The sequence below is a fragment of the Lutra lutra genome, chromosome 1 (genome assembly GCF_902655055.1).
Source record: "Lutra lutra chromosome 1, mLutLut1.2, whole genome shotgun sequence".
In the NCBI taxonomy this organism is placed as follows: Eukaryota; Metazoa; Chordata; class Mammalia; order Carnivora; family Mustelidae; genus Lutra; species Lutra lutra.
Window position 1 is genome coordinate 124,927,380 of NC_062278.1, and position 25,797 is coordinate 124,953,176.

Consider the following 25,797-nt stretch of genomic DNA (forward strand, 5'->3'; position numbering starts at 1 on the left):
CCTTCTGAAGCCCACTCCCACACTGGATGCACATCTGGGACCAATCTTTTGCTTCTGTTCTTTTATCCCCAAGCTCTTGCTCCATGGAATTCAAGATTCAGACCTCTGACACAGAGGGAGGATTGACTCTGCCCATCACTTACTCTGACAGAGTCCCCACAGTGCACTGGGTGCTCCCACCAGGAAGGTCACCAGAAAGACACACAGACCTCCTCCCATAAAGGGGCGCTCACAGAAACAGGGAAGCTCACATCTTGGGGGAAAGCTGCTTTCCTCACTGATTACCTGTCTTCCTTCAAGACAACGCCAGCAGCCCAGAAGGAATGAGCGGTGTTAACAACCAGATGCAGTTTTGCTCTAAAGTTTCTTACCTCAGAAAAAAATTCTTCTTGCTCTCCATATCTCCTCATCTCTCCCCAGCAACATTCAAAATCAAATCACAAGAGCATGCCCTTGGGCCCATCTGATCTTTAACAACCTGATTCCATCATCTCCTTCTCACCCGGAGGAGTTTAGGAAATGACTGTGACCCACAGTGGCGTGGGGTTGAGTTGACTTATAATCCAGGGGAGGGAAGCGAAATGGCATGTTCCTTCACAATATGATGTCGTCAGAGATGGCTTCTCTGCACACAAGTAAAGGAGAGCACCAGAGGCCCTTGGCATCCTTTTTGTGGGGGCTGTCTGGGGTACCGAAATTGTGGTGTTCTCCCCACCCAACCTACTGCATCACTCTGGAGAAGCTGTGTCCCCAGAGGCCTTTCTGACAGCCTGGTGACATGATAAATGGGACGCAGCCTAAGTAGGGTCCACTTCACTTTAACTTCTAGAATTTTCACCTGATTCCTTGGGGAAAACAATGTGGGTGAAGTTGTGTGTGTGTACCTCTATGTGTGTGTGTGTGTGTGTGTGTATGTGTGTGTGTGTGAATACGCACGTGCGCAGCAATGGTGAGGGAGGAAAGGTTACCCCCAAATACAAGTCTACTCTAAGAGTAAGCACTTTTCGAAGCTCCCCACAGCACAGCTGGGGACCCAGATGTGAGTTCCTGAATATTCTTGGAAAGAACAAGAAAGCAATGAAACATACGTGGTCCACCTCAAGCCAAGGCCCATTGACACATCAGCGGTCTGGCGTGCCATGCACAAGGGCTGATTCCCACCATACGGAGCACTCCACAGGCTGACTCGAGAGGTTGACATTCTAGCTGCTGCAGCCTGGCCCACCTCCACAGCTGCTGAGCTAAGCAGCCTGCATTCATGCAGAAGTGCCTTCAAATTCTGCCTCTGTCACCTTCTAACTAGAGTCTTGGGATGAATAACAGCCATCTCACACTAACAAAGAGAGCATTAAACAAAGTGATGCATGTAAAGAGTGTGGCAGGTGCCCCCAGTAGGGGCTTCAGAAGCTGTTTCCTTGTGTAGTACCTCTAGGGGCCTCGTTTCCTAGCTCCCAGTGGCTCCTTTCCCCGGCCATCACCTCACAGAGACAGCAGGTCCTCTCCCTGTGCTGGGACACCTCCAGCTCTACCCCAGCCCTTCCTCTCTGCTGCGGGCAGCCAGGCTGCCTTTACTGGCATGCTGCCTAAGCTGTCACATGGGGCCCGTGCTTGGCAGAGGCCCTGGCTTGGTTCCATGCTTTGCTGTTGCAGCCTTAAGATTTGTGATAGTTTTTTTTTTAATAAGTTTAGGTGAAATATCCAGCAAGTTGAAAGTATTTATTTATTGCCTTTTAAAAAAAATTTTATTTTATTTTTTCAGTGTTCCAAGATTCATTGTTTATGCACCACATCCAGTGCTCCATGCGGTCCATGCCCTCCTTAATACCCACCACCAGGCTCACCCAACTCCCCACCTCCTTCCTCTCCAAAACCCTCAGTTTGTTTCTCAGAGTCCACAGTCTCTCATGGTTCATTTCCCCCTCTGATTTCCCCCAATTAACTTTTCCTTTCCTTCTCCTAATGTCCTCCATGTTATTCCTTATGCTCCACAAATAAGCAAAACCATATGATAATTGACTCTCTCTGCTTGACTTATTTCACTCAGCATAATCTCTTCCAGTCCCGTCCATGTTGATACAAAAGTTGGGGATTCATCCTTTCTGATGGAGGCATAATACCCCATCATGTATATGGACCACAACTTTTTATCCATTCATTCATTGAAGGGCATCTTGGCTCTTTCCACAGTTTGGAGACTGTGGCCATTGCTGCTGTAACCATTGGGTACAGATGGTCCTTCTTTTCACTACATCTGAATCTTTGGGTTAAATACCCAGTAGTGAAATTGCAGGGTCATATGGTAGCTCTATTTTTAATTTCTTAAGGAATCTCCACACTGTTTTCCAAAGTGGCTGCACCAGCTTGCATTCCTACCAACAGTGTAAGAGGGTTCCCCTTTCTCCACATCCTCTCCAACACTTGCTATTTACTGTCCTGTTAATTTTGGCCATTCTAACTGGTGTAAGGTGGTATCTCAATGTGGTTTTGATTTGAATCTCCTTGATGGCTAATGATGATGAACATTTGTAATAATTTTTGAACAAGGGTCCCCCATTTTCATTTGCACTGGGTCCTGTAAATTATGTAGCTGTTCCTTTGTGGAGGAAACTGACCTCTCCCCAGGTGACAGTCACCACCTTTCACATTGGCCTCTGGTCAGGTGTCTCTTTCCAAACCAACACAGTGGAAGGGAGCCATGTTCCTTTAGGCTCTGTGGTAGGTTCTTGTGAATACACTGGGTCCTTAATTGCTGTTGTGCTGATGAAGAGCAGAGGCTTTGTCACATGCCTTGCTCACAGCCACAATATTGGCAAATGGCAGGATCTGGTCAGGTGCACGTGATGCCGAGAGATGAGCCCTGTGACCCTTTAACCATAATAAGTAAATTTAATATTCACCCAGGAGTTACATGTGCCCATGCGGGAAGGACTCATTCTTTCACTAATAAAAGATATGCTCTGTATAAATCATTTAAAAGCAATTAATTAAAAAACAATCCCAAGAGGAAAAAACATACCACATAATTTCTGAAGGGATCTCTCAGAGTAGGTCTCCCGGTCACAGCCCTTCCCGATGTAATTGGTCTGCAGCTCCGTGGTGATCTGGATGGAGGACACGGCCCCGTCGCAAGTCTCCAGGTGGATGCTGGGGAAAAGTGGCACGCTCCCTGAGCCGGGCTGGTACTCAATCCTCTTGGTCCAGTCTGAATCAACAAGGAAAAGATAAAAGTCAATCAGGGATGGCCAGTCCTGCCATAACACTTGGTCTGCAAATGTGGATCTGTTCCAACATAACTGATATATTGGGAGATGGTTGGAAGATAAGGGGAATTTGACATTTGCTTATGGAAGTCTTCCTTCCTGAGCAAGATGAGGTGAAGGCAGAAAACAGCTACCAGCAGAGCTGAGTCAGGTAGGAAGGTACAAGACACGTATGTGTACACACCCCAAACACCCAGCTGCCACATGGTTCACTGCACATTATGAGCCACATCACATGTCCCCGCAGTGACAGCGTCCCTCCATTCAGGAAGCCCCATCCCCCATCCTGTCACAGTACAGTCCCAGCTGCATCCCTCCCCTGCCACGGGCAAATGCCATGTCTCTTTAAGGTGAGGTACAAGATTCACTGTAGGAATTCTATCTTTCTTAACCATTGAACCCATGTAAAACCATGATAATTTCTTTTCTTTCTTATGTGTCACTGATGACATTTTTGAGCGTTATGCCGCTTTCCTCATTTCTCCCATTTTGCCCAGTGGGGTGATTTTTAGGAATGCATACATTCTGTCACAAAACAAGAGAGCATGGTAGTTCAGGGTTCCTTGAAGTCATGTGGTGGGATGCAGGATTCTTTCTCAAGCATTCAGGACTGTGACCACTTGAGTAGCGCTGATGGGCTTATCACTTCTTTTTAGTGTAAAAACAATTCCGAGACGATAAAGTGTTGGAGAAGAATGAAACCACAATCAAAACCATACCACACAAAATAGAGCAATCGATAAAAATAAACACCAAGAGGGAGTGTACCCATGGATTGACTGGAACAACCACAGCAGCAGTTGAAAGGCAGAGGAGAGTTGAGGAAAAAGTCACAGTGACCCATCACAGCACTTGGAGACAGCAACGAGCCTGCCATGCTCAGTGAGAACGCGTGTCTGAGAGGCCTGTGTGGCCCCAAGTCAGACTGGTGGGTAGAACCAAGCAATGTGACATATGGATACTATTAGCTGATGAATCCCAAATGTTTGTCACATAGAACCTTGCTAGGAGGTATCCTTTTTCTGAAGCAGAAATGAAAATCTATGAAATTGCCCACTCTCGCCTATAAGAAAAGGAGAAATTCTGGCATTCGTGGCTCAGTGTTCTTCACAAGCACCCAGTGGGCCACTGGCTGACATCTTGAGCAATTCCAGTGGACGGGCCAGATGCCCTTGTTCACTGAGCAGCTGTGTGTTCAGGGTTCCCATGTGCAAGCTCTGCTTGGAGCATCGAGAACAAACAGTGCAGGAGGCAGGAAAGGTCCCTGTCTTGTAGAGCTGGCACGGGGGAGGGCATGGTTTGGGGGGAGGCCTGTGCTATCCTATCTGAGAGGGTGAGCCTAGGAAAGGAAAAGCAGGGACAGAGAGGGGCTCTTTAGATGGAGAGAGTTCCTGTCTGAGCTGAGGTCTGTATGTGAAGGATGAATGTGCGTGGGAAGCCTCAGAGAAGCAGGTTCGAAGCAGATGCCCCAGTGATCTTGGCTTGACTCTGTCTGGTCAGAAACTTCCTGGGCAGGAAGCTTCCTGAAGCAGCAAGCTTCAGGCACCTCATCATAAAAGAGGGACCTTACAGTGTTGGGGTGAGGACTGAGGGCCTCCGTGTGTGCATGGCATATGGCAGGGCCTCAATCAGTGTTGTTCCTGGAGAGGAAGGGAGATGTTCAGTCCTAGGGGACCCGTGTCCCTGCCCTGCAACCCTGCCATGTTCCAGATAACCATGGAATCTGGGTTTAGGTCTGAAGCCCACGTCAGCCAGCCACTCTTTCAGGGATTTTCTCAGAGCAGGCCATAAGCAGAGACTGCACCCAGGCTTGTGAGGTTGGCCACCAGGAACTTAGCACAGGACAGTATTTGGATGGGAGGGACTTCATATAAAAGAGAGTGTACCTGATTGCATCTTTTCCTCACAGCCCCCAGGAACTCTGTCTGGACTAGACCATCGCCTTCTGGAGGATGAGATCATGGAGCTGCTCTAAGCCATGCTCCAGAGGCCCCAGGTTCAATTAAGATGAGACACTGGAGGAAAGGAGGGCTTTCTGTCAGGTGCCTCTGAAGGTCACAGAGCTGTAAGAAGAAGTCTGCACACAGCCAGCCTTGTGTTTTGGGTACAGTGTTTCATGCCTCTGTGCACTTGATCACGCTGTGTCTTCTATAAAGATCTCCCTTCCTTTCCCCTTCCATCTTGTTAACTCCACGCAACCTGTCCGAATTTCTCCATTCCGGTTAGATACGCTCGTTTGTGCCCCCACGACATCCCCAGCATTAGTTACGGCATTAGACTCTCAGCTTCACGGTTACTCTGAATCCGCAACACGCTCTGTGCCCAGTGCCTGGCTCAGAGTAGACTCTCCCTCGATATTGGCAGAGAGCATGAATGAATCCTATGGGAGTCATATGTATGCTTGCCTCCCCCACCAACTGGGAGCTCCTCAAAGGCAGGGACTGTGATGCTTATTTTTGATCCTTCTACGCTGAGGTCAGAGCACAGGCTATATCCACCAGGTGGATCTGGGGAATCCTCAGACACCTGAGCTGACTGCTGCCATGGCAGCCTTCCCTGAGCCCCAGACAGAACTTGTGGCCTCTTTGTCCTTCTCTGGTACTGCCCCAGCCTGCTCCTACCTTCAGTCCTGCAAAGCCACTCAGCCCAACAGCAGCCCATAACACCTGGGTTCTTTTTGTTCTCAGCAAGGCAGGTGTGCCAGAATTGATGAAAGAAGAAGCTACCTCCAGATAATAAGAAATGGCACCCAGCAGGAGGCCTTTCCATCCCTGTCTCACCCCTCTTCCCCTGGATCTTCCCTCTCTTTAAAGGAGCAGATGGGAACATGGAGAAAGTGGCTTTATATGGAGTGCCGTGCGGTGAGCCCGGTGGCACCAGTCCTTGATGTGCTGCTCTTTCTGCTGGTATAAGGTCCTCTCCCACCTCACCTCCTTCTGGAAGCCTCTTCATTGGAGAAGCCCAAGACATAAATGGTATTGATTCCCTTTATTCCGTGGGGCCTGTGGGTATCTGGACATTTTGCTGGTTATCCTTGATGATGTTCTACCTGAAATCCTTTTTGGAAGGAGTGCAAATAAAGAAGCAAATAAATGGTAAAGGGAAGTTCAGTGGAGGCACAGGTCTAGTACAGATCTCATTCCTCTCACCACCCACCCCCTGGCTGGGGGTGGGGGTGAGGCCCTCTTTGGGAAGAAATCGAAGGGACTTTGGGAACGTCACACCTGCAGTTGCTTTGTGGACCTCACCAGGCTTGCTTTTGAGGGTTCACGAGGAGTAGCCAAAATTGTAACCACAGAGTGAAAAAAAAAGATGAAGCTTTCTGAGTGTAGTGTCCTTGACAGAGTGGGAAGCTCACACAAACATCTTTCATTTTCCAAGAAGGACTTTGAGATGGGGATCAAGAGAGCAAAAGGGAAGCCATCAAATTCATCCTTTGTCACATGGAATATCTATTCATCCCCATTTCCTGGAGGTAAGATAGCAAGATGGGTAAAGTTATGACCTCTAAACTCAGTGTGCCTGAGTTCAAATCCCACCCCTACTACTTCCTGCATAACTTTGGGCAAATCATTTACCCTCTCTGAGCCTCAGTTTCCTCTTACGTAGAAGTGTTGTCTACCACCCAGGATTTGGGGGGGAGGGATTAAATGCAGACCCGCTTTAGCACCAAACACAAGGGTCATGTTCAATAGATACATTAGTTAACTTATCATTTATTCAAGAGCACTTATTACAGGAAACAAAGGATATATAAGCATTAAGCACCCACAAGGGGCTAGCACTTAACATTCTATTCTTTTGTTTGATCCTCCCAGCGACCCAGTGATTATTATCTTAATTGTGCAGGCGGCACCGCCATGGTTGACAATCGGTGTGACTTGCCCAGGGCCATGCAGTTCTTTTACCGTAGCTCTGCCACGATTCTGAGGATCTGCTGGGATGGAGAACAAGTATGGTTTTTACAGATTCATTTTTGAATGTTTAGTTTATACTGATATACATATATACACAGATACATATATGTATGTATATATATATATATATATATATATATATATATATACACACATATGCATATACATATAAATAGTACAGAAGCTGGTTTGGGGTGTGGGTTCTGGACTGGATGGTCTGCATCGGCAAAGCAAATGGGTAAGTTGTTTCTCATCTTTGTATTGCTAGGAAGTGGCTAACCCTGGGGTGAGTCCCTTCAGGGTCAGCAAGGCCCCAGTTGTCTAAATATCAGAATATAGAATAAATAAATAAATAAATATATAATATATATATTATATATGTGATATATAAATGATGTATATCATATATAAAATATATAAATGATATATATCAGTATATATATATACATACATCTATACACTGATATGTATGTGTATGTATGTATATATCTATATACACACATACACACAAACACGCACACATAAATATATAAAAGTGATAATCTCCAATGTTAGCAAAAGATCCAGGAGTGTTGTCAGTTTCATCACTGCTTGACCTTGAGGGCAGCTGGTGGAGGCACAGGGGTTACTGAAACCCTGGACACTGAACAAGGACTGCTCTTGAATCTCACCTCCTCTAACTGTGGGTCATGTGACCTCTGCAAATCTGAGCCAGTCATTGCTGAGCCTCCACTGCCTCACCTGTAGAGCTGAGTTAGAGATACCTCCTCACGGGCTTGTCATGAGACTTTAAGGCAAAGGGCCCAACATGGCACACTTCGTGTTGAAGTCTCACGACAAGAATGTCCCGCTCCCTGGCTCACAAGCTTCCCAGACTTCTCCGAGCTATCCTGCTTGGAAACAAAATCTTTCCAGTGTAAAAAGGACCTGGAGACTAGTTTATGAAGCGTGGTTCAGTTGTTTACTTAAGTGAAGAGAAAGGAAGCAGCCCCCTTTTGTTTTGATAAATTAGGCTCAATTATCTCATAAGTATTCCTGGAAAAGTTAACAGTAAATGCCTTTAGGAATTACACTCCTTCTCCATGGGTTAAGGATTTAGAAACATGGTAATTCTGTTATAACTCCTGCTAAATTTGGGGAACACATGTTTTCTTATCAGGAGAATATTAACCACTTGGAACTCCCCTGTTAGATGCCTGGAGGTGGAAAAAAGCAAATCTGAGACTTTTGGGAACCACGGGCTTTGGGGATTCTTGTAATCCAAGACATTCAGAATTGTTCCACTTCTGTACTCAGAAGTGATGCCAAAGGATGAAAACGAAAGACGCAGGTGTGTCAAAATATGCTTCACTCCTTAACTGTGCGTGCTCACCGGCCTCCAGCTCTTCCTGGTCTCAGCTGAAGAGGCATCAGGTTTTCCAGGAAATCTCTGGATTCATATAAGGTGAGTGGCTGGATGTGGGGATGCTGGAGAGTGGGAGGGGAGGAAGGGGTTCCCCCTGCACAGGATAGGATGGTGCAGGCAGATAACATTCTAGCCAGTCTCTGCAGGTATCAACCATCTGGCATCTTTCAAGAATTCCTCCAAGAGGGGGGTGACTTTGATTTGGGTGACAAGGGATTTTATTTCCTGCTGGGAGAAGGTGGGAAGTTACTTTTTCTCAGCAGTGAGCACTTTTATCTCCATGGCCATCCTGTGCATCTGACTTGGGGGTGAGTTAGGAGGTAGAGAGGGGCTGGAGAGGTAAGTAGAGGTCAGATGATGGAGGCTAGGTAAGAGTGGGTTTCACCTTACAGGTAGTGAGGAGTCATCAATGAGTGTTTAGTGAGGACATAAAGTATCCAGATTCTGGTTTTAAAAGGTCATTTTGGCAGCTGGATTAGTCTGGTGTTCATTTTCAGAACATTAGAAGACTCCTGATCATCAATCCATGCAGAGTGCCCCCTATGACAGGGTCACACCATGGGGAATTAACTTCAACTCAGTTCGATTCAATTTAATGAAATGCAAGAGATTTAACTCTGCAGCTGGACAGACTCAGGTCTGAACCCTGACTCTGCCACTTCTTGGCTGTGTAGCCTTGAATAAGTCACTGAACCTCTCTGAGCCTCATTTTGCATCTGTAGAGTAAGGAGAACCCCCTGCAGAGTTGCTTTGGGACTTGGAGAAAAGGTGTGAAAAGCACCAGGAACAGAGAGCTGCTCTTATAACTACTATTATTCTTCTTGTATCATTCTTACCATTTTCAGGTGCCAGGTCTTTACTGAGCATCTACTAAGTGCCAGGCAGTGCCCTAGGCATGGGAGAGAAGTAGGACTCATAATCCCTCAGTGGAAGGAGCTCACAGTGAATGGAGTAGCAGCCACAGACAGCAGCCAGTTTCTAAGCAGGCAGAGGAACAAAGAATAGGCCTCAGGGAACAGAGAAGTAAATTATATCACTAGGGCGATCCAAGGAGGCTTCCTGGAGGAAGTGACCTGGGCATTTGTTTTAATATAGGTTTCATTTATTTAGGTCTGGCAAGACCAACAGATCAGGATGCTGTTGCCATTGAACAGATCGTTGGTTATACTCACAGATCCCAAGGAGAGGGGATATGCTATGCCAGCCAGGCACACGGAGAGAAGCACTGTGGTCAGTCAGGAAGCAGAGAGGGGAAAATGATGGGCAAGAGACTTTATTGTGCTTTCCATGGGAAGGAACGGCAAACCATGGTAACCCAGTTTTGGATGGCCACAAATGCTAGTTTGTATAATTTTGGCGGCCTCTGGTATATAGGGGCTGCCCCTTGTTGTCTGGTACCTGGCCCCAAGGTCATTAGGGCAGATGGAGGTTGGTACAGGGCAGGAGAGCCCAGTAAAGAAGGTGGTTGGGGGTGCGGGTTCTGGATTGGTTGGTCTGCATTTGAAAAGCTAAAAGGTAAGTTGTTTCTTATCTTTGAATTGCTGGGAATTGGATAACCCTGAGGTGAGCCCCTCCAGTGTAAGCAAGGCCCCATTTGTCTAAACATCAGAATACAGACAATAAAAGGCATGGTTAACACAGTATTGAAAAAGGAGGGGAATGCCAGAAGGCACAATGGAACCCCAGAATGTCTCCCTCAAAGCCTTGGGGCTGCCTAAGGGAGTGGGGGGGGTGGGTGGGGCTACTGAGATGGGAAAGGACAGGAAGAGCATCCCCCACCTCAATCTTTAACTCAGCAGTCTGGCATGACTCAGGAAGTGTAGACCTATGTGAGGCTGGGGGTGGCCTCCAGGGGGGCCTGGTGCCATACGGGCCAGAACGGAACTTTGGGACAGACTGAGGGCCATGCTGGGTGGGGGATCTTCTGTAGCATAGGTAATAAAGCCTTTGTAAAAGGGTGACAAAAGCTGGCTTCCAAGGCTCACCTTCTGTCCCCTTGCCCCACATGGCTCCTGGGGTGAGTTCTTCAGAGTCCATGCCCGAATTTGGGTAGGGCCATGATGACACTTAGATGACAGAACACTAGACCCCTGGGTTCAGACCCCCTCTGTTTACCAGTTAATGGACCTTGGGCAGGATACTCTCTGTACCTCGATTTTCTCATCTGTAAAATTGGGGGGCGGGGAATAACACCTACATCTCATGGGATGTTGTGAAGATTGAGACAATACAAGTGGTAGAGCCAGGACTCGCTCTGGGCCCACCTGACTCCAAAGTCAAGCCCCAGAAAGCATTCCTTGCTTGTCTGAATTCTTTTTCTTTTCACATTTCCTCAACTGCTGCTCCGGGTCTTTAACTGTGAGGTGGGACATTCAGCTGGAAGGAGACAGGAGGTGGTGAGGAGTCAGGGAGGTTGGGCATCCAATCCCGGCTCCAAGACCAGCTTCACGCTCAGAAGGGCCTCATACTTGCTTTACTGCTCTGCCGTCCGTGCCGTAAAATTCTTAGTAATTTTAAAACAAGAGGCCTTCCATTTTCATTTTGAACCGGGACCCGCAAATTATGTAACTGGTCCTGCTTTGGTAACCTTGGCTCTGTTCCTTAACCTTTTAGAGCCTCAGGTTTCTACATCTGCAGAATGGGGTTAATTATTAACCACCCTAAAAGGAGGAACTCGGGCCTGGGCTCAGACTCATGTGTGAATCCTGGCTCTCCCACTTGGTGCCACGTACCATGGCCAGCCATTTCCTTCTCTGCATGAGCAGGCAACACTGGTGACATGCACACACGCTGGGGATGTTCTCACCTATCTCAGAGTCGTTGAGAGGATTTCTATCAGACAATAAATGCAAACCACTTAGCCCTGTGCCCCACATGTAATAGGCCCATACACAATTTAACAGGGTTTAAATTATGTGGCTTTTTTTCTCCAATTAAAAATAGTTACACACAGGCCCAATTTAAAAAGAAGCAAAGCCGCAAATTCTCTGAACTCAATTACAAATATAAGGAATCCTCTCTTCTCTTTCATCGCTGACCCCTTCCTGTTTACTATATTTTAGTATCACAAAGTCAGAGCATTTTATTACATTTTTAATTCTTCCTAAAAAGAGAGATCTTAATTACCTACAAAGGAGAGCAAGGGAGGGGCAGCCCCCACCCCCCAACCCCCATATCACGGCTTAAGCCTCAAAGCCTGGGTGCTCCCTTCCTGTCCATCCCTTGGCTGGTCCTCCTCTGCCTCCAGGCCTCAACTCACACATGCCTTTGTCAAGAAGGTCTTCTGGGCCACACCTGGATGACCAGCACCCTGCTTCCACCACCTCCCCCTGTCCTCCCTGCACTGGAGCATAACTTGTACAGCACCGTGCAGCGCCTGGCCCATAGGAGGTGCTCAGTAATAAGTGAGTGATTAAGCGCATGGAAACCAGCTCCCCCAGCACACACATGCCCTCCAATGCTGGCTGTCAGGGGCGAGGAAGGTGCTCATCTGGACCCAGGGAACTTTTGCTGCTGTCCATGCAGGACGGCCCATCTAGCCCCCAGCCAGCTGCCAAATTACAGCCTGCCAGGCATTAAAATGGGAACAATTCAGGACATAGCAAGAGCATGCATGCGCGCGCGTGCATGCGTGCGTGCGTGTGTGTGTGTGTGTGTGTTTGCAAGGGTGTGCGGCCATACACCCATGTGTGTTTGTATGTGTGTGTGTGTGTGTGCAAGGGTGTGTGGCCACACACCCCAGCCTGAATCTGAGTGTCTGCGGGCGAGTGTATGTGATGGTGAAACTGCACTTACCCATGGCTCCAATTCTGGAAAACCTCATGTATCTTCAACACTTTTGTTACCTCCCTCACTCCTGAGACATCCCAATAAATGCCTGCTGAAACAACTAGAAATCCACCCTCCGCTTAGATTCTGTCCATGAAGCTCTCTGGTTCCATGACAGCAGAGGGTCTCTCATTTTGTCTCTGAACCACAAGGGGGCTCAATGGCCTGAGAACGTCCTTACACCTGACCCTGGGGTGATCGCAGGGCCACGCACACAGGCAGACACTTAAAAACAAGCCTTATTCTGGGAGCGCCTGGCAAACCGCACATGGCTGCCGGTGACAGACCGAGGCTATGGTCAGCCCTCTTCCCTGCCTGTCACAGTCAGCCAGCAGAGCTAGCGCCATCAGGGAAGGACCACAGGAGGACAGCTTGCTGAGGAGACCACACTGGAAAGATGATCCAAACCATTTCAGGTTGTGTGCACGGTAAGGGCAAAGCCTTGCTGCCAGAACAATGTGACTCACTAGGGCCTACAGACCAGTTCAGTCCCCGAGGGGTGTCCCCTGGGTCTGCAATGAGGTCAGTAGGGAAATGGACAGTAAGCATTTAGAAACTTGGATAATCATGTGTCAGAGTGAGTTTATATGTGTTGACTCTAATAAAAATAAACATTTTGGTTTTTATTTTAAACCTCTTTGCTATTTATTTCATTTTCCCAGAAATTTGTTTCTATTATATTTTTACAAAATTATGGTCTATGACTGATTGAGGAAAAACTGGTCTGGTGCCACAGAGGATTTAAGAAGCATGGTCCTAGGTAATACCCAGTCATCATGATAACTTAAAACTTAACTTCCACAGGCTTTAAATCTAAAAGGCATTGCAACATTTTACCCTCCACACACAATGGGCCAGTAAGGCCTCTTGCTTCTGAATTTTAGATGGCTCCCAATACTGATGTCTCTCCACTCTAGTTTAAGGCTATCATCCCTTCTCACCTGGTCCAACCACTATGACAACTTCCTGTCTCACCTCTCTTTGGCCTTCTAATCTATACTGGTCACCGCTGCCTAGTTCCTCTTCCAGGGAGTCCTCCATGATTGCCCCAGCCCAGACCACATTCTCTCCTCCCCAATTCACGGGCTTTGCAATGTATATAATCTATGGGGGGAATCACACTGTGTCCCCTAATTATTGTCTGTAGACGGATGCAGGGTTAGGGCTGACCTCAGGATAATCACTAGAAAAACTTCTATAGACACCAATTGCAGGGCCCCTGCACCTTGGGAAATTCCCAGTGGAAGGTTTTGAGGGCAAAGGCCTGGAATCTGTCATTTTAACTAACCCCCCAGATGATCAGGATGCACAGACCGACTTGGAAGACACTAGCCCAAACAATAGTGAGCACTGAACGGCCATCCCTTCTCCCACTGCATTCATGGCTCCCAGCAGCCAGAGCAGGGTTAAGAAAGGATGTCTGCCCCCACTGCAGGGGGCCCAGGAGGAGACCTGTGTGCTGCCCAGAACCGGACCCAGCAGGGCAGGACTTCATACCAAGTGAATTCAGCACAAGCTGTTTTCTTTACCTTCTGTAGGCCAAAGCAGGGTTCCCGTCCCCGAAGAGTGACACGGAGGACCCGGGGCTCTGCGTGGAAAGAGAACCACTTCCCACTGCCTGCGTTAGATTATTGCTTCTGACCACACCCTCCTCCCAGAAGCAGGGATTATGCCCAGGCCCCACTGATTTGGGGTTTAGCCATGTGACTGGCTTTGACCAATAGAATCAACCAGTCATTTATTTCTCAATTGTTTTTGTCTGCCACTCTCTATCCCCCACCTCCAACGGAGGTTCCATAAGAGCAGGGTCCGTGTCTGTTTCGTTAGTTTTAAAATCTCCGGTGCTGGGGCGCCTAAGTGGCTCAGTGGGTTAAGCCTCTGCCTTCGGCTCAGGTCATGATCTCAGGGTTCTGGGATAGAGCCCCGCATCGGGCTCTCTGCTCAGCAAGGAGCCTGCTTCCTCCTCTCTCTCTGCCTGCCTCTCTGCCTACTTGTGATTTCTCTCTCTGTCAAATAAATAAATAAAATCTTAAAAAATAAAAATAAAAAAAATCTCCGGTGCTAGTGCAGTTTCTGGAATGTGGTAGGTTCTCACTGATTATATAGGAAATGAACAACAAGGATGCCCTGTGAGAGGTGCCTGCCCAGGTTCTGGGCCTCAGCGGATTCCCTTGGCCCTCCTGATCTGGTCAGACTTGCTCCTTGTTGAGTTCCTTGAGGGTTCTCTTGTTAGCTCTAGCCTCTCCCAACTGAGGATGCAATTGCCACCTGCTGCTGTCAGGTTTGGCTTTGCTCTGGTGCTGCTTCTCCAAGGTCCTTAGATCCACACGCAGTCTTTGGGCTCCGCTCTGCACCTGTGCCTGGTGCAAGCCCTTGGATGCCATGGCCCCCCATGCTGCTAGACCCCGCCCATCCACATGCTGTGTGTGGCTCTCTGATACCCGTGTGAGTGCCTCGGTTCCTCAACAAGCCTCTGAGCTGGCTGGTGTCGGGCATCACCTCTTTAAAGTCCATGTGTTCCCCCTTCCTCTGGCCCCAAGCTCCGTGGGGCTGCTGGGGGAGCCACTGATGCTGCCATCAAGGTGAACCATGTCGATCTCAGAAACCAGGACTCCCATCCAAAGCTTGACTGCCACTTTCTCCCCAACCCCTTCCTCTCCAAAGATCCTCCACTCCCCAGCTTCTCAGCTCCCAGACAGAAACACAGCAGGCAGAATTGATGCTAGAAAGGTGCAGAAACCAGGCAATTGAAGAGCCGCTTTTCTGAAAGATAATTCTCCCCGGGGGGGAAATCATTAACTCCATCGACCAGGGTACTTTCTCTTGGATTGATAGAAACTCTTCTCTCTTATGTCTAATAAACATGAGCATTTTCCAGGCAATTTTCTTATCTCGGGACAAATGTATTATTGGTGCAAGACGGAGTAGCTATTCTTCAAGAATCTTTACCTTTATGGCTTTGAAAAGCATTTGCAAGGCAAGAGTGTGGTTTTTCATGCACACACTTCCCCTCTCTTTATAAAGGTGTCCTACGTATACTTTTTATTCTCCAGTAATACAGATCTCTTTAATCTACAGATAGGTTGTCCATGGTTGCAAATTTTTTTTCATTTTTTAAATAAAAGGACCACAACTCTAGGTGATATTCCAGTCCTGCAGAACTTTGCATTTCTCTGAACGGCATTCTAAAATTGGAATCAAATTATCATCTCTTCAGAAGGTACGGTACAAGTCGGCAGAGTCAGTCAAACACACAGGAAGCCTGAGAGAGCATGTGGGTGAAGGTGGGGGAGGGTTGCTCACTCTGCAGGGGGCCGCACGAGCCATCACCCATGATCGGGCTTGGCAGAATGCATGTCAGGCCAAGAAATGTCCACGTACCTTAGCCCAGGTGATAGACTCCTGAGAAAGTGACTCAAATTGCAAAGACTTTTGCAGAAAGATATTTACCAGTGCACAGAAAAAGAAAAATGGAGCCAAGGTAAAATCAATCATGCGGCTCCAGGCAAGCTCACGTGATCTTCCGTGAGGGAATAGTATGCAGGCTGGCTGCTCTCACCCAGAGATGCAGGGTCTTGGGCCAGAGACAGACACAGACACTGGAAGATGCACAGGGGCTTCTGGCCTACAGCAAATGCCTGCTCCTAAAACATGCTAACCAGACAACCTACTTGTCTTACACTGTGGCTGAGAATAAGGTCACATTTTCCTCTAAATACTGACCTCCTCTACCCACCAAGTTACCAGAATGAGCCCTCCTCAGAGCATACTAGTTTCTAGAGGTCCCAGACAAGTTCCTCATACTGGTCTATGGTCTGATCGTGCACTTACAGGCCCCCCAAGCCTCCCTGAATGTCCCATTCTGCTCATACTCACTTGCTCATGCCTGCTGCTCCCATGCTCTACCTGACCAGTGGACACCAGCCTCCCAGCTCAGGGCACCACCTACAGATACTTGAAGGTATCTCAGTCACAGGGCCAAGGCTGGCTGTGCCCCCAAGAGAGGTGAGAAGAAAGGAGCCTCAGAGGGGAGGCCAGGTGAACTCTGGTTGTTATGCTCACAGCCTTAAAGAATCTCTCTGGAAAGTTCTGTCTACTTCATCCATTGTCTGCCCTGGAAATCTCACTTTCGTCATGAAAACAAGCAATAAAATCAACACTAGTTCATATCTCTGCTCAATTTTCTCCAAATCCTTTTGTGTGACTAAAATTCTTGTCTCCTGTCAGCCATAAAGCAAGAGATGCTGAGCAGAGCAGGGACTATAAACAGGTTCCTGAAAGGTGCAGCCTTTAAAGGTGCAAGATCTCCTGGGGATACGCCTCCCTGCTTCTCCCCGTTACTGCCTCCTTCCCATAGCCTACTGCACCTGGCAAATCATATTGACACCTCAAACCTCAGCCTCATGACACCACCTCTGAGAAGCCTTCCTGAAGCATTGGGCTCCCCTGCTCTCTACTTTCATTGCCCCGGGTACCCGGCCATTGCTCTGACTTCCCTGTATTGGAATGATCTATTCATGATCTGTTCACCTGCTTGCCCTCACCGCACCACTCCAGCTTATGGTCTCCAGGGACTCATCAACCACCTGGTACAGAGCAAAGTTCCCTGAGTTCAGTGGAAGCTTTGATAACTTCTCTGTTGTGCCAGGACCACAACTGGCCCTCAGCATGGTTAGACAGGGTCAGTGTTCCAAGTCCCTGTGATGGCATCCGAAGGGATATGATAGGCATGTTGTCACTCTACCAAGTCCCATGAGAAGTGGTTGTGGGGAGAGGGGGACACAACTCTGTCCACTTCAGAGGTGAGGACAAGCGTGGCAAGGAGAGGGGCGGCAGCCTGCCATGGCTCACGTTTATCGCTAGCACACCAGTGTCTGGACGGCAGGATGTGATGATATTGGTGTCTAGGCTGGCTAGGGCTGTCCTCCCACTCAGTGACACAGACAGCAGGAAGAAATGGGTTCAGTGCTGGGAGCTGAGCTTCTCACATGTGTTATCAGTCCTCATGGCACTCACCTGAGGAGGACAGATAACTGAGGCGAAGTTGTCAAAAGACCTCTCCAAGGTCCCACAGTCAGAAAATGGCACCCAAGGCTGGCCTGACTCCTAAACCCACTTTAGTGGCTTCTATTCCTTCTCTCCTGGCATCCCCCTCACAGGTACCGTGGAGCCATTCCTCATGCCCGGACCAATTCTACCTTGTGATGACCCTCTGAGATAGGTACGAGAGTCCCCTTTTGCAGCTGCCGCAACTGAAGGTTCACAGAGGTTAGATGGCTTGCCTTCAGGTCCCTGAGCCAAGACGGGGTAGAAGGTACATTTGAACTCGGCTCTTTCTGGCTTCAGAGCCACCCTTCTGAAGCCCGGCCCTTTGTGACTCCCTGCAGGGAGAAATTCTAGTAGGCTGCAAATATTTAAAAGAACGATCCGTGGAAGAGGCTGATTGTGTGTGGCTCTGGGGCAGACCCGGGTCTACAGAGAGAGGGGACTGAGCATGGGTTCTGAGTCAGAAAACCCGACACTATTCTGACTGAAGGCGGGTCTCTGAGATGGGCTCATGTGACAAGAGTGCTACCTCCCCCATCTCCAACTCCATAAGTCATAGTCCTCTCTCAAGGCTGCCCTGATGTCCAATCACACAATTTCCTTACAGCATCAAGGACAGGCTCTCACTATAAAGTATGTCTTGAAATAGCTTGCAATGATATCGAAAGGTGGCCAGTATTCTCCTTTGCTTTGAGCCACATTGTAGGTGAAGGGGCAGGAGCTCTGTGTCTGCAGACAGAGAGGACTGAGGTGGTTGCGGGTCCCGGAGGTAACTAGCTATGTGATGAGCATCTTAACTCCAATGCTCTCATCTGCCAAATGGGAAAATAATCAGCTTTTGGGGGATGGTGAGCAGTAAAGGAGCAAGTACAGGCATTACCATTAGACAGGGTTTGGCAAAGAGTAAATGCTTACACCCTGGTAACTGTTACTCTGACTGAGCTCTGTTTGGATGAGAGCAGTCTGCCTGCATCCCCCTCTCCCTTGGAGATGAAATGATTGGCCCCAGAAACCTTCAAGGCCCATTTCCACTCATGCTCACACAGAGCCCAGGAGGGCCAGTTGGAAACAGGCTCAAGCAGGCACACTTTTGTCTAGCATGTCTTTGAGCACATTAAGACGTCACAGAATCAGTAAACCAGCATCCTATACAGAAACCATTTGTTGCAACTTAGTGATCGGCTGTGTCAGTGATGTCAAAACAGGTCGTTATTCCTGGAGGAGTGCCCCTGAAGGCCCTCTGCCAGGAGCTCGGATGCTTGCCTGGCAGATCTGAGCAGACCCAGGAGCAGCTAGCCTGGGGTCACATGTCCAGAGTTAGTGGAATTTGGCTTCAGTGATGGCTTTTCCAATTATCTGGGGAGAAAGTGCTCTATCGTGACTTAAAAAAAATCAGAATAAAGGGAACTAAAAAGAGCTGCTGTTCCTTGGGCCCCTTGGGCCCCTGCGCAGGTGGTCATGAGCACGGCATTCCACAGGCAGCCCTGTGTCTGGCCCTCAGAAGGCATTATTTCATTTCTATGTGGAGAAGCTGAACTAGGCAGAAGTGACTTTCCCAAGGATGGAGCATAGCTCAGAGCCCAGGAGGGCCCGAGGCCTGTGTGCCCAGCCCCCTCGACAGTGCTCTTCCCACACACCCCACCCCACTGTCTCCCTCTGGTACAATCTAAAGCTTTAAAATCAAGAGCACGATGCTCAAACCACATAGTCTTACCCAATTCTACGAATTTCAGCATGTGTGTGTGTGTGTGTGTGTGTGTGCGTGCGCGCACATGCATGTGTGTAAACATTTATAGGATGGTACCTATTTTACTAATTTTAATCCTAACATCGTTTGCATGGTAACTTAAATTTTGTAAAGTACTTCCAAGCATAGGACCACTTTTGGCTTCCTTACCATCCTACAAAATGATTAGGCCAAGGGTTATGCTTCTCAATTTATTTATTTGACAGAGAGAGAGAGAGAGAGCACAAGCAGGGGGAGCGGCAGGCAGAGGGAGAGGGAGAAGCAGACCCCTGCTGAGCAGGGAGCCAGACACAGGACTTGATCCCAGGACCCCAGGATCATGACCTGAGCCGAAGGCAGGTGTTTAACCAACTGAGCCACCCAGGCACCCCTGGTTGCTTCTCTTCTGAAAGGTCTCCCTTTTAGAGCTGGTTACATGCCCCTTTGGAAATTCCCAACCTGCTTGTTCTACCCTTCCTCCTGACACCTCAGTGTCCCCTGGGATAGGCTGATACAAACTTGAATTCTATCTCTGCCATTTATCAGGTGTGAGATACTGAACAAGTCACTCAAGCTCTGTTACCCTAAGTTTTCCCCATCTGCAAAATGGGTTAGAATTGCTTATCTCACAGGGCTATCCCTGTCCTCCATGCAGCGAACCTTATTTTCAACTCTCATATTCCTTTGCCTCCTTCTAATTTTGTCTATTTGGTGTTTCAGTCTTTCTAGGGTGTCCAGGATACTCCAGTAAATTACTTCTCACTAAGATGTCAATGGATGATAATAGCTTCACACAGGTGTCAGCAAGCTTTCTCTGGAGAGGGCCAGAAAGTAAATATGGAGGCCTGGAGGGCCATCTGGTCTCTGTCGAAACTGCTCAGCTCTGTTGTAATAGTGCAAGAACAGCAATGAGAGAATATGTAAATGGAGGAGTGTGGCAATATGCCAATAAAACTTTATTTATGGGCACTAAAATTTACATTTCATGTGATTTTCATGTGGCCTAAAATATTATTCGTCTTTTGATTTTTTCCAACCACTTAAGATGCACAAATCATTTTTTAGCTCACAGTAGTACAAAAACAGATGGTCAGCTAGATTTGGCTTGTGGGCTCTACTTTGCTGACCACTGGGTTCATAGGAATTCCTACAAGAAGCATGTGCATTTTAAGGGGGGAATTATCCTTTAGAACAAAACAGCTGGTAACCTAATGGTGGAATCTCAGAATCCCAGGCAGTACAGTGAGGGACAGAACTTAGGGGAAGGAGCCATCCTTTCTCCTGTCATCCTGACAATGGTCTTGTGCATCAACTTGCATTAAGGGTAATGCCATTATGTGATCCTCAGATGGACACAGCTTGATCTTCGGGACCTTGACTGTCTAAGCAAATCTGGGTACCTTCTGGGCTTATCACCCTATGATTTGAAATCAATGCCTTCCTTTTTTTTTTTCTTTTAAAGATTTATTTACTCATTTATTTGAGAAAGAGACAGAGAGCATGCACAAGCAGGGGAGCAGCAGGCAGAAGGAGAGGGAGAAGCAGGCTCCCTGCCATGCAGAGTGCTGGACGTGGGGCTCGATTTAGGACCTGAGCTGAAGGCAGATGCTTACCTGACTGAGCCACCCAGGTGCCCCTCAATGCCTTTCATGTAGTAAAGCCTAAGCCAGCTCTTCAGTGTACTTGCTCAATAACACATCTAATTTTGGAAGGGACAGGGTGAAGCCAGCTGACCCCTGGGACCTGGAAATTTTTTCCCTTTGGCAGAGTGGTGGGCAAGTGGACAGCTGTAGAGGGGACAGGGACATCTACTTGATGAAGCTTAGCAGCGATCTTTTCTACCTCAGACATGCTTGGCTGCCAGCCTTGTCCCCTTGCCTGTGGGGTCTCAGGGGATTTGCCTGAAAAATCCAACTTCCCTTGTTGTCTAGTACTTTGAATTGGCTTTTGAATAAATACATGACTTTAGATACTCTTCCAGAAGTGTTCCAAGATTAATCATCCTTTTCACTAGTCTCCCTGCCCCAGTCTCTGTATCTTAGCCACCATCTGTGTGGTTGGCCAAGGAGTCCTTCTTCCCAAGACCCCCCTCACCACACAGGGTCGTAAAAGCATCTGTGCTCCCCAGTGCCCTTGGGGTAGCACAGGAGGCCCTTCCTCCGTGACCTGGTCCCCATCAGCCCAACCAGACTTCTCCCCCATGTCCCAGCCACGCCACATTCTTTCCCACCTTCCTGACATCTGTTCCCTAGTCTGGAATAATCTTCTCTGTGCTCAAACTATTATCCTTCAATATTTGGCCCAGGCACATCTCCCCAGGGCCCTACCACCGTTAAGCGGCTCTCCTCCATGTCCCCAAAGCCTCCTCCAGCAGAGCTTTCATCCTGAGCATTGTCCGCATCTCCTTCCATACTACGAGCCCTCATAGGTCATGTCTGCCTGTGCACCCCCAGCTGTGAGCACACAGTGGGACTCGGGAAAGGGTGAGCGAATTCACTCAGCAACGTCTCCCGCCATGTGGCATGTGTGTCAACTCCTGCTATCTCACAACGCAAATAACTAAGGGAGAATTAATCTCCACCAGCAGCTTTCCTGCTGCTGTCCTTTCCACACAAAAGTCCTAGACACTCTAGGTGTTCAGTAAATATTTTCTGAGTGACCATCTTGTTCAATGTGAAGGCCATGGACCAGCAGCATCCCGAGGCGCCCCAGACTGCTGAAGTCAGATCTGTGTTTTACCCCAGTGCCCAGGCGCTACTGGGCCCATTCTGCCCTATTTGATACCACCCCTCCTCCCTGACCAAGGCCTCATTGTGGGATCCCGGAAACACTGAGACTGTCTGAGGCGCCTGGAGAATTCTTCAAGCCCAGGGAATAGGTGCTGGGAGAAGGGCCATTGACCGCTGTGGGCTTTTCCTCAGTGATGAGGGGGGCAAGCAGAGATGGGGTCCTGTGGGGGCGGAGTCTGCAAACCCCATCTGACCTGGGGGCTCTGGATCCAGAACATGGACACACCTGTTCAGCAACATGTCTGGGAGAGAAATGGGGACGGGCCACTCCGGTAGTCGGCAGTGGCTCTCTCCAGAGGGAAACTGTTTCCATAAATGGACATGAAATACTGAACTCTGCGTCCCTACTGATGGAAACAGATAACAGATCCAGAATCGGACGTGCAATAATAAAAGGGAAAATACACTGAGTCAGTGTTCTGAAAACAATGTTTTCAGCTTGCCACGTAGGAAGAGATGGGCTATGGGATTATAAAGGACAATAAAAGAAGACATAAAGAGGGGGTGCGTTTCTCAACATAACATAATGTATAAACAAACACACAAAACCCGTATCAGCAACCAAATTACAAATGATTTCTGTGGCCCCTAGAAGGAGGGATCCACTGGGTCAGCTCTCCCTGGATCAGTTGCCATCCTGATGGCCTCTGGCAGCACTACACTCTCTCTGGGGCTCTGATCCCTGAACAGGTGCGGATTCTTCCCGAAGTCCCCAGCCCCTACACAGGCCCAGGCTCGTGCACATATAACTGCTTGGCGAGAGGGAAACAGACACCACGAAGACTACAAATATCTGGCAGAGGAGGCAGGGCACAGGCCAGCCTTGGCATGTAGCCCTACAGCAGGTTCACCTTTTTCCTGCTTCCCAATAGAATCTTCTATTGTCATAGTAAGCTGCTAGAGGAATACCATGATTGTCAAAGCTCAGGACAAAACACAGAGATTTCGTTCTCCCTTCTACTCACAAAGGTCTAGAGGGTGCTATCTTCTCTGGGCAGCTGAGAATAGGAGTGACATTCCCTTGGGCAAAACTCCACAACCCCTGTGTTGTGAGTTGACCCCTACCACCTGTTCAAACTTACAATTTCAGAATACAGCAGAGAGAACCGAACTCATATCATTTCTGGGAAGACAAGGCCCAGCCACAGAAAAAGACGGAGAGTAGAAAATCCTAGCCCAAGGAGACAATGTCTTGGCTGAGGTCTGAAGGGCAGATGGCCACAGAGCCAGGGTCCGTGATGTCCTTGTGCACAGTTGAGTAAGGCCAGCAGCATGCTGGGAAAGCTGCAAACTCTTCCCCCCACACCCCCTGCTCTGGAAGGGATTGTTGTGATGGGAAACAGGCCTTGCCCTGGGGCACCTCAGGAGTCTGGGAGCAGTCTGTCATCAGTGTGGGAAGGCAGGGGAGGCTCCAGCTGTGAGCAGGGTCCCTTCCTCCTCCAGGATGGCTGCTGGGAGCCACTGAGGGCTGCAGGGGCTGATGGTGCTGACTGGGAGAGCTCCCCAGGGAAAGGACACTCGTGAGCATGATGGATTGCTCGCACTGTGCTGCAATCCCCTCCTGCCTGGAGGGAAATGACTAGGAACAGGTACAAGAATTTGAAGTGCCAAACTGTGTTTGCTTGGTGGCTCTTGTTGTTTGCGGGAAATCAGCTCAGGGAGGAGTCTCTGCTCCAGGCACATACCTGTCGACCCCTTACTCATGGCTGGGTCTTATGGGCTGGGACCGTGGCAGCTCCTGACCCTGGCATTCAAATTATTGACCGCAGGCCCTCCCCTAACTCTGGCCTCTCCAGCCTTGCTCCTCGTTCCCCATGGTCAGCCATCTCTGCAAACCAGACTGGCTTTCTTATACTCCTCCGTACAGTGTAGGCTTCACCCTGTGCCCAGTTCAAGAAGAGCCTGCCCTTCCCCTAGGGACCTGACAACCTCTCAGGGGGAGGGGCAGCCTGTTTCATCTGTGGTTAGAAAGGAAAACCAGCAAAACATGACACACTCCGGCTGGGAGAGGAGATTGGATGAGAGACACACACTAGGGGCCGGGGTGGTTTGCTTTTCTGTGGAGAAAGGCACACTTCAAGCTATGAGGCTGCAGCCCTGACCTGGGGTAGAAGAGAGGACAAGCTGCAAGATGGGTGAGCTGGAGAGGAGGGCTGCCCATGGGCAGGAATAAAGTGGGCCCACTTACTAGAAGGGGAGGACCATTCTCTGGCTCTAGGGGCTGGGACAGAACTTGCTGGAAGGCAGTGTATCATACACTGCTATGTGTATCAGAGAACCTGGATGACCTGCCTACAGTCTGAGAACCTGCTAGGATGAAGGTGGGGAGAGAGACCTAACGGCTTCTATAGGGCCCATGCTGGAGGGAGGAGAGGCACGGCGCAGAATCCTATGTCAGCTTCTGCCGCCAAAGCCTGGCACACTAGGCAGGGAAGGCCCCATGGAGTAGGTGATTCTGATGTTACACGTGCTTGAATGGTGTGATCTGACACAGTGAACGGATACAGGGAATTGCCGCTCCCCTCTCTCTTCCTGCCACAGAAAGGCACACTTTTCACCATTCATTCATCCATCCAGCTCCTGCCACCCACCCACCCACATGGCACCCAGCCCTGTGCTGGGCACTGGAGCCACAGCAGACAGGCACGACCTTCGCCTCCAGGAGCTCACTGTCAGGCCACAGATAGCACCATGTCCCAGAGGGTTAGGTGCTCCACACAGGCTGCACACACACAACTCCATGTCATTAACATGATTTTTTTTTTTGCTCACATTTAACAGGGAAGCGAGTACAAACTCCGTTAGGAAACTGCATTTAAATATAGGTACAAAAATGTAATCCCAACTCTGTAGGTGTCTCATTTATCAAAGACACAAAACATTGGGATCTTTCTCCAGATATAGCTTAGTGTTTTACTTTCCCCACTGAAAAATCCCATTATGAGCATGTGCCCTGCTTAGAAGGCTTTTATATTCTTTCTAGGCTTTCTTTTCAAAAGCTAGACTTTCATTGGCTTAGTCCTTATAAGTTAAAATAAAACAAGCTGAGTACTTCTTTCCTCTAACAGCTTTTCATTCAGGCATTCATTCATTCAAAGGCTATCTCTTGAGAACTGATCACTGGGGTTGGATATGTGCTAAGCCAGAGAAATTCAGCTGTGAACAAGAGAGACAGAGTCCTGCCCTCAGGTCCCATAGGGTTTAGCGAATTCTACCAACAAGAGACCAGGCTCCCCAGGCTGGTGCCACATAGTTCCCCACTCAGGCTTGTTCCTTTTTCTCTGTTTCTTGCTTGATCTTGAAGATCGTTTCAAAGAGGGCTCTATACTTTTTTCTTTATGTCTCGTCTGTCTTACCTGTGACTCCTTGACTGGGCATTTCCTCTCCTCCACTTTGTTCAAAGGCAAACATCTCTGGCTCTCTCCAGAGGTGGGTTTAATTATTGCCTCCCATTTTTCTAGTTGAAAGATTAAGGGCGATAACGTGGTTCAGGGGAGGGGCCCTTGGAGAACCACCTTCTGAGGAGAGTGACCCCAGGTGGGTCCTCAGGTGTCCTTGCTTTGTGCCCCCAGAACCAATGCATGACTCACAAGCAGCCATTCCAAGTCTGATGGTGACCTATGGTGGTACCCTTGCATCAGTCTGTCTGATAGAAATTCAGATGCTGAACCTGGCTAATGACGCCTTCTCTAGCGCAGTTTAAGAATGAAATATACAGAGAGAAAGAAAAACAGGGAGACCATAACGGGGGCCTGAAGCTTCAAGACACATGAAGAGAAGACAGTAGACAAAGCCACAAAATGGAGACTCCAAGAAACGCCCTAAG

General features: G+C 48.6%; 1 protein-coding gene across 2 annotated transcripts in view; it reads right to left on the reverse strand.

Annotated features, from left to right (window-relative positions):
• CLSTN2 (calsyntenin 2) overlaps positions 1 to 25,797 on the reverse strand; it is a 636,880-nt gene that overhangs the window by 117,029 nt on the left and 494,054 nt on the right. For both annotated transcript variants that reach the window (XR_007128496.1, XM_047735636.1), the window contains exon 6: positions 3,017 to 3,202. Coding sequence is in view for 1 of the 2 variants with exons in the window: in XM_047735636.1 (XP_047591592.1) it covers positions 3,017 to 3,202 (186 nt within the window). In the remaining variant the exon portion in view is untranslated. The remainder of the gene's footprint in view (positions 1 to 3,016; positions 3,203 to 25,797) is intronic.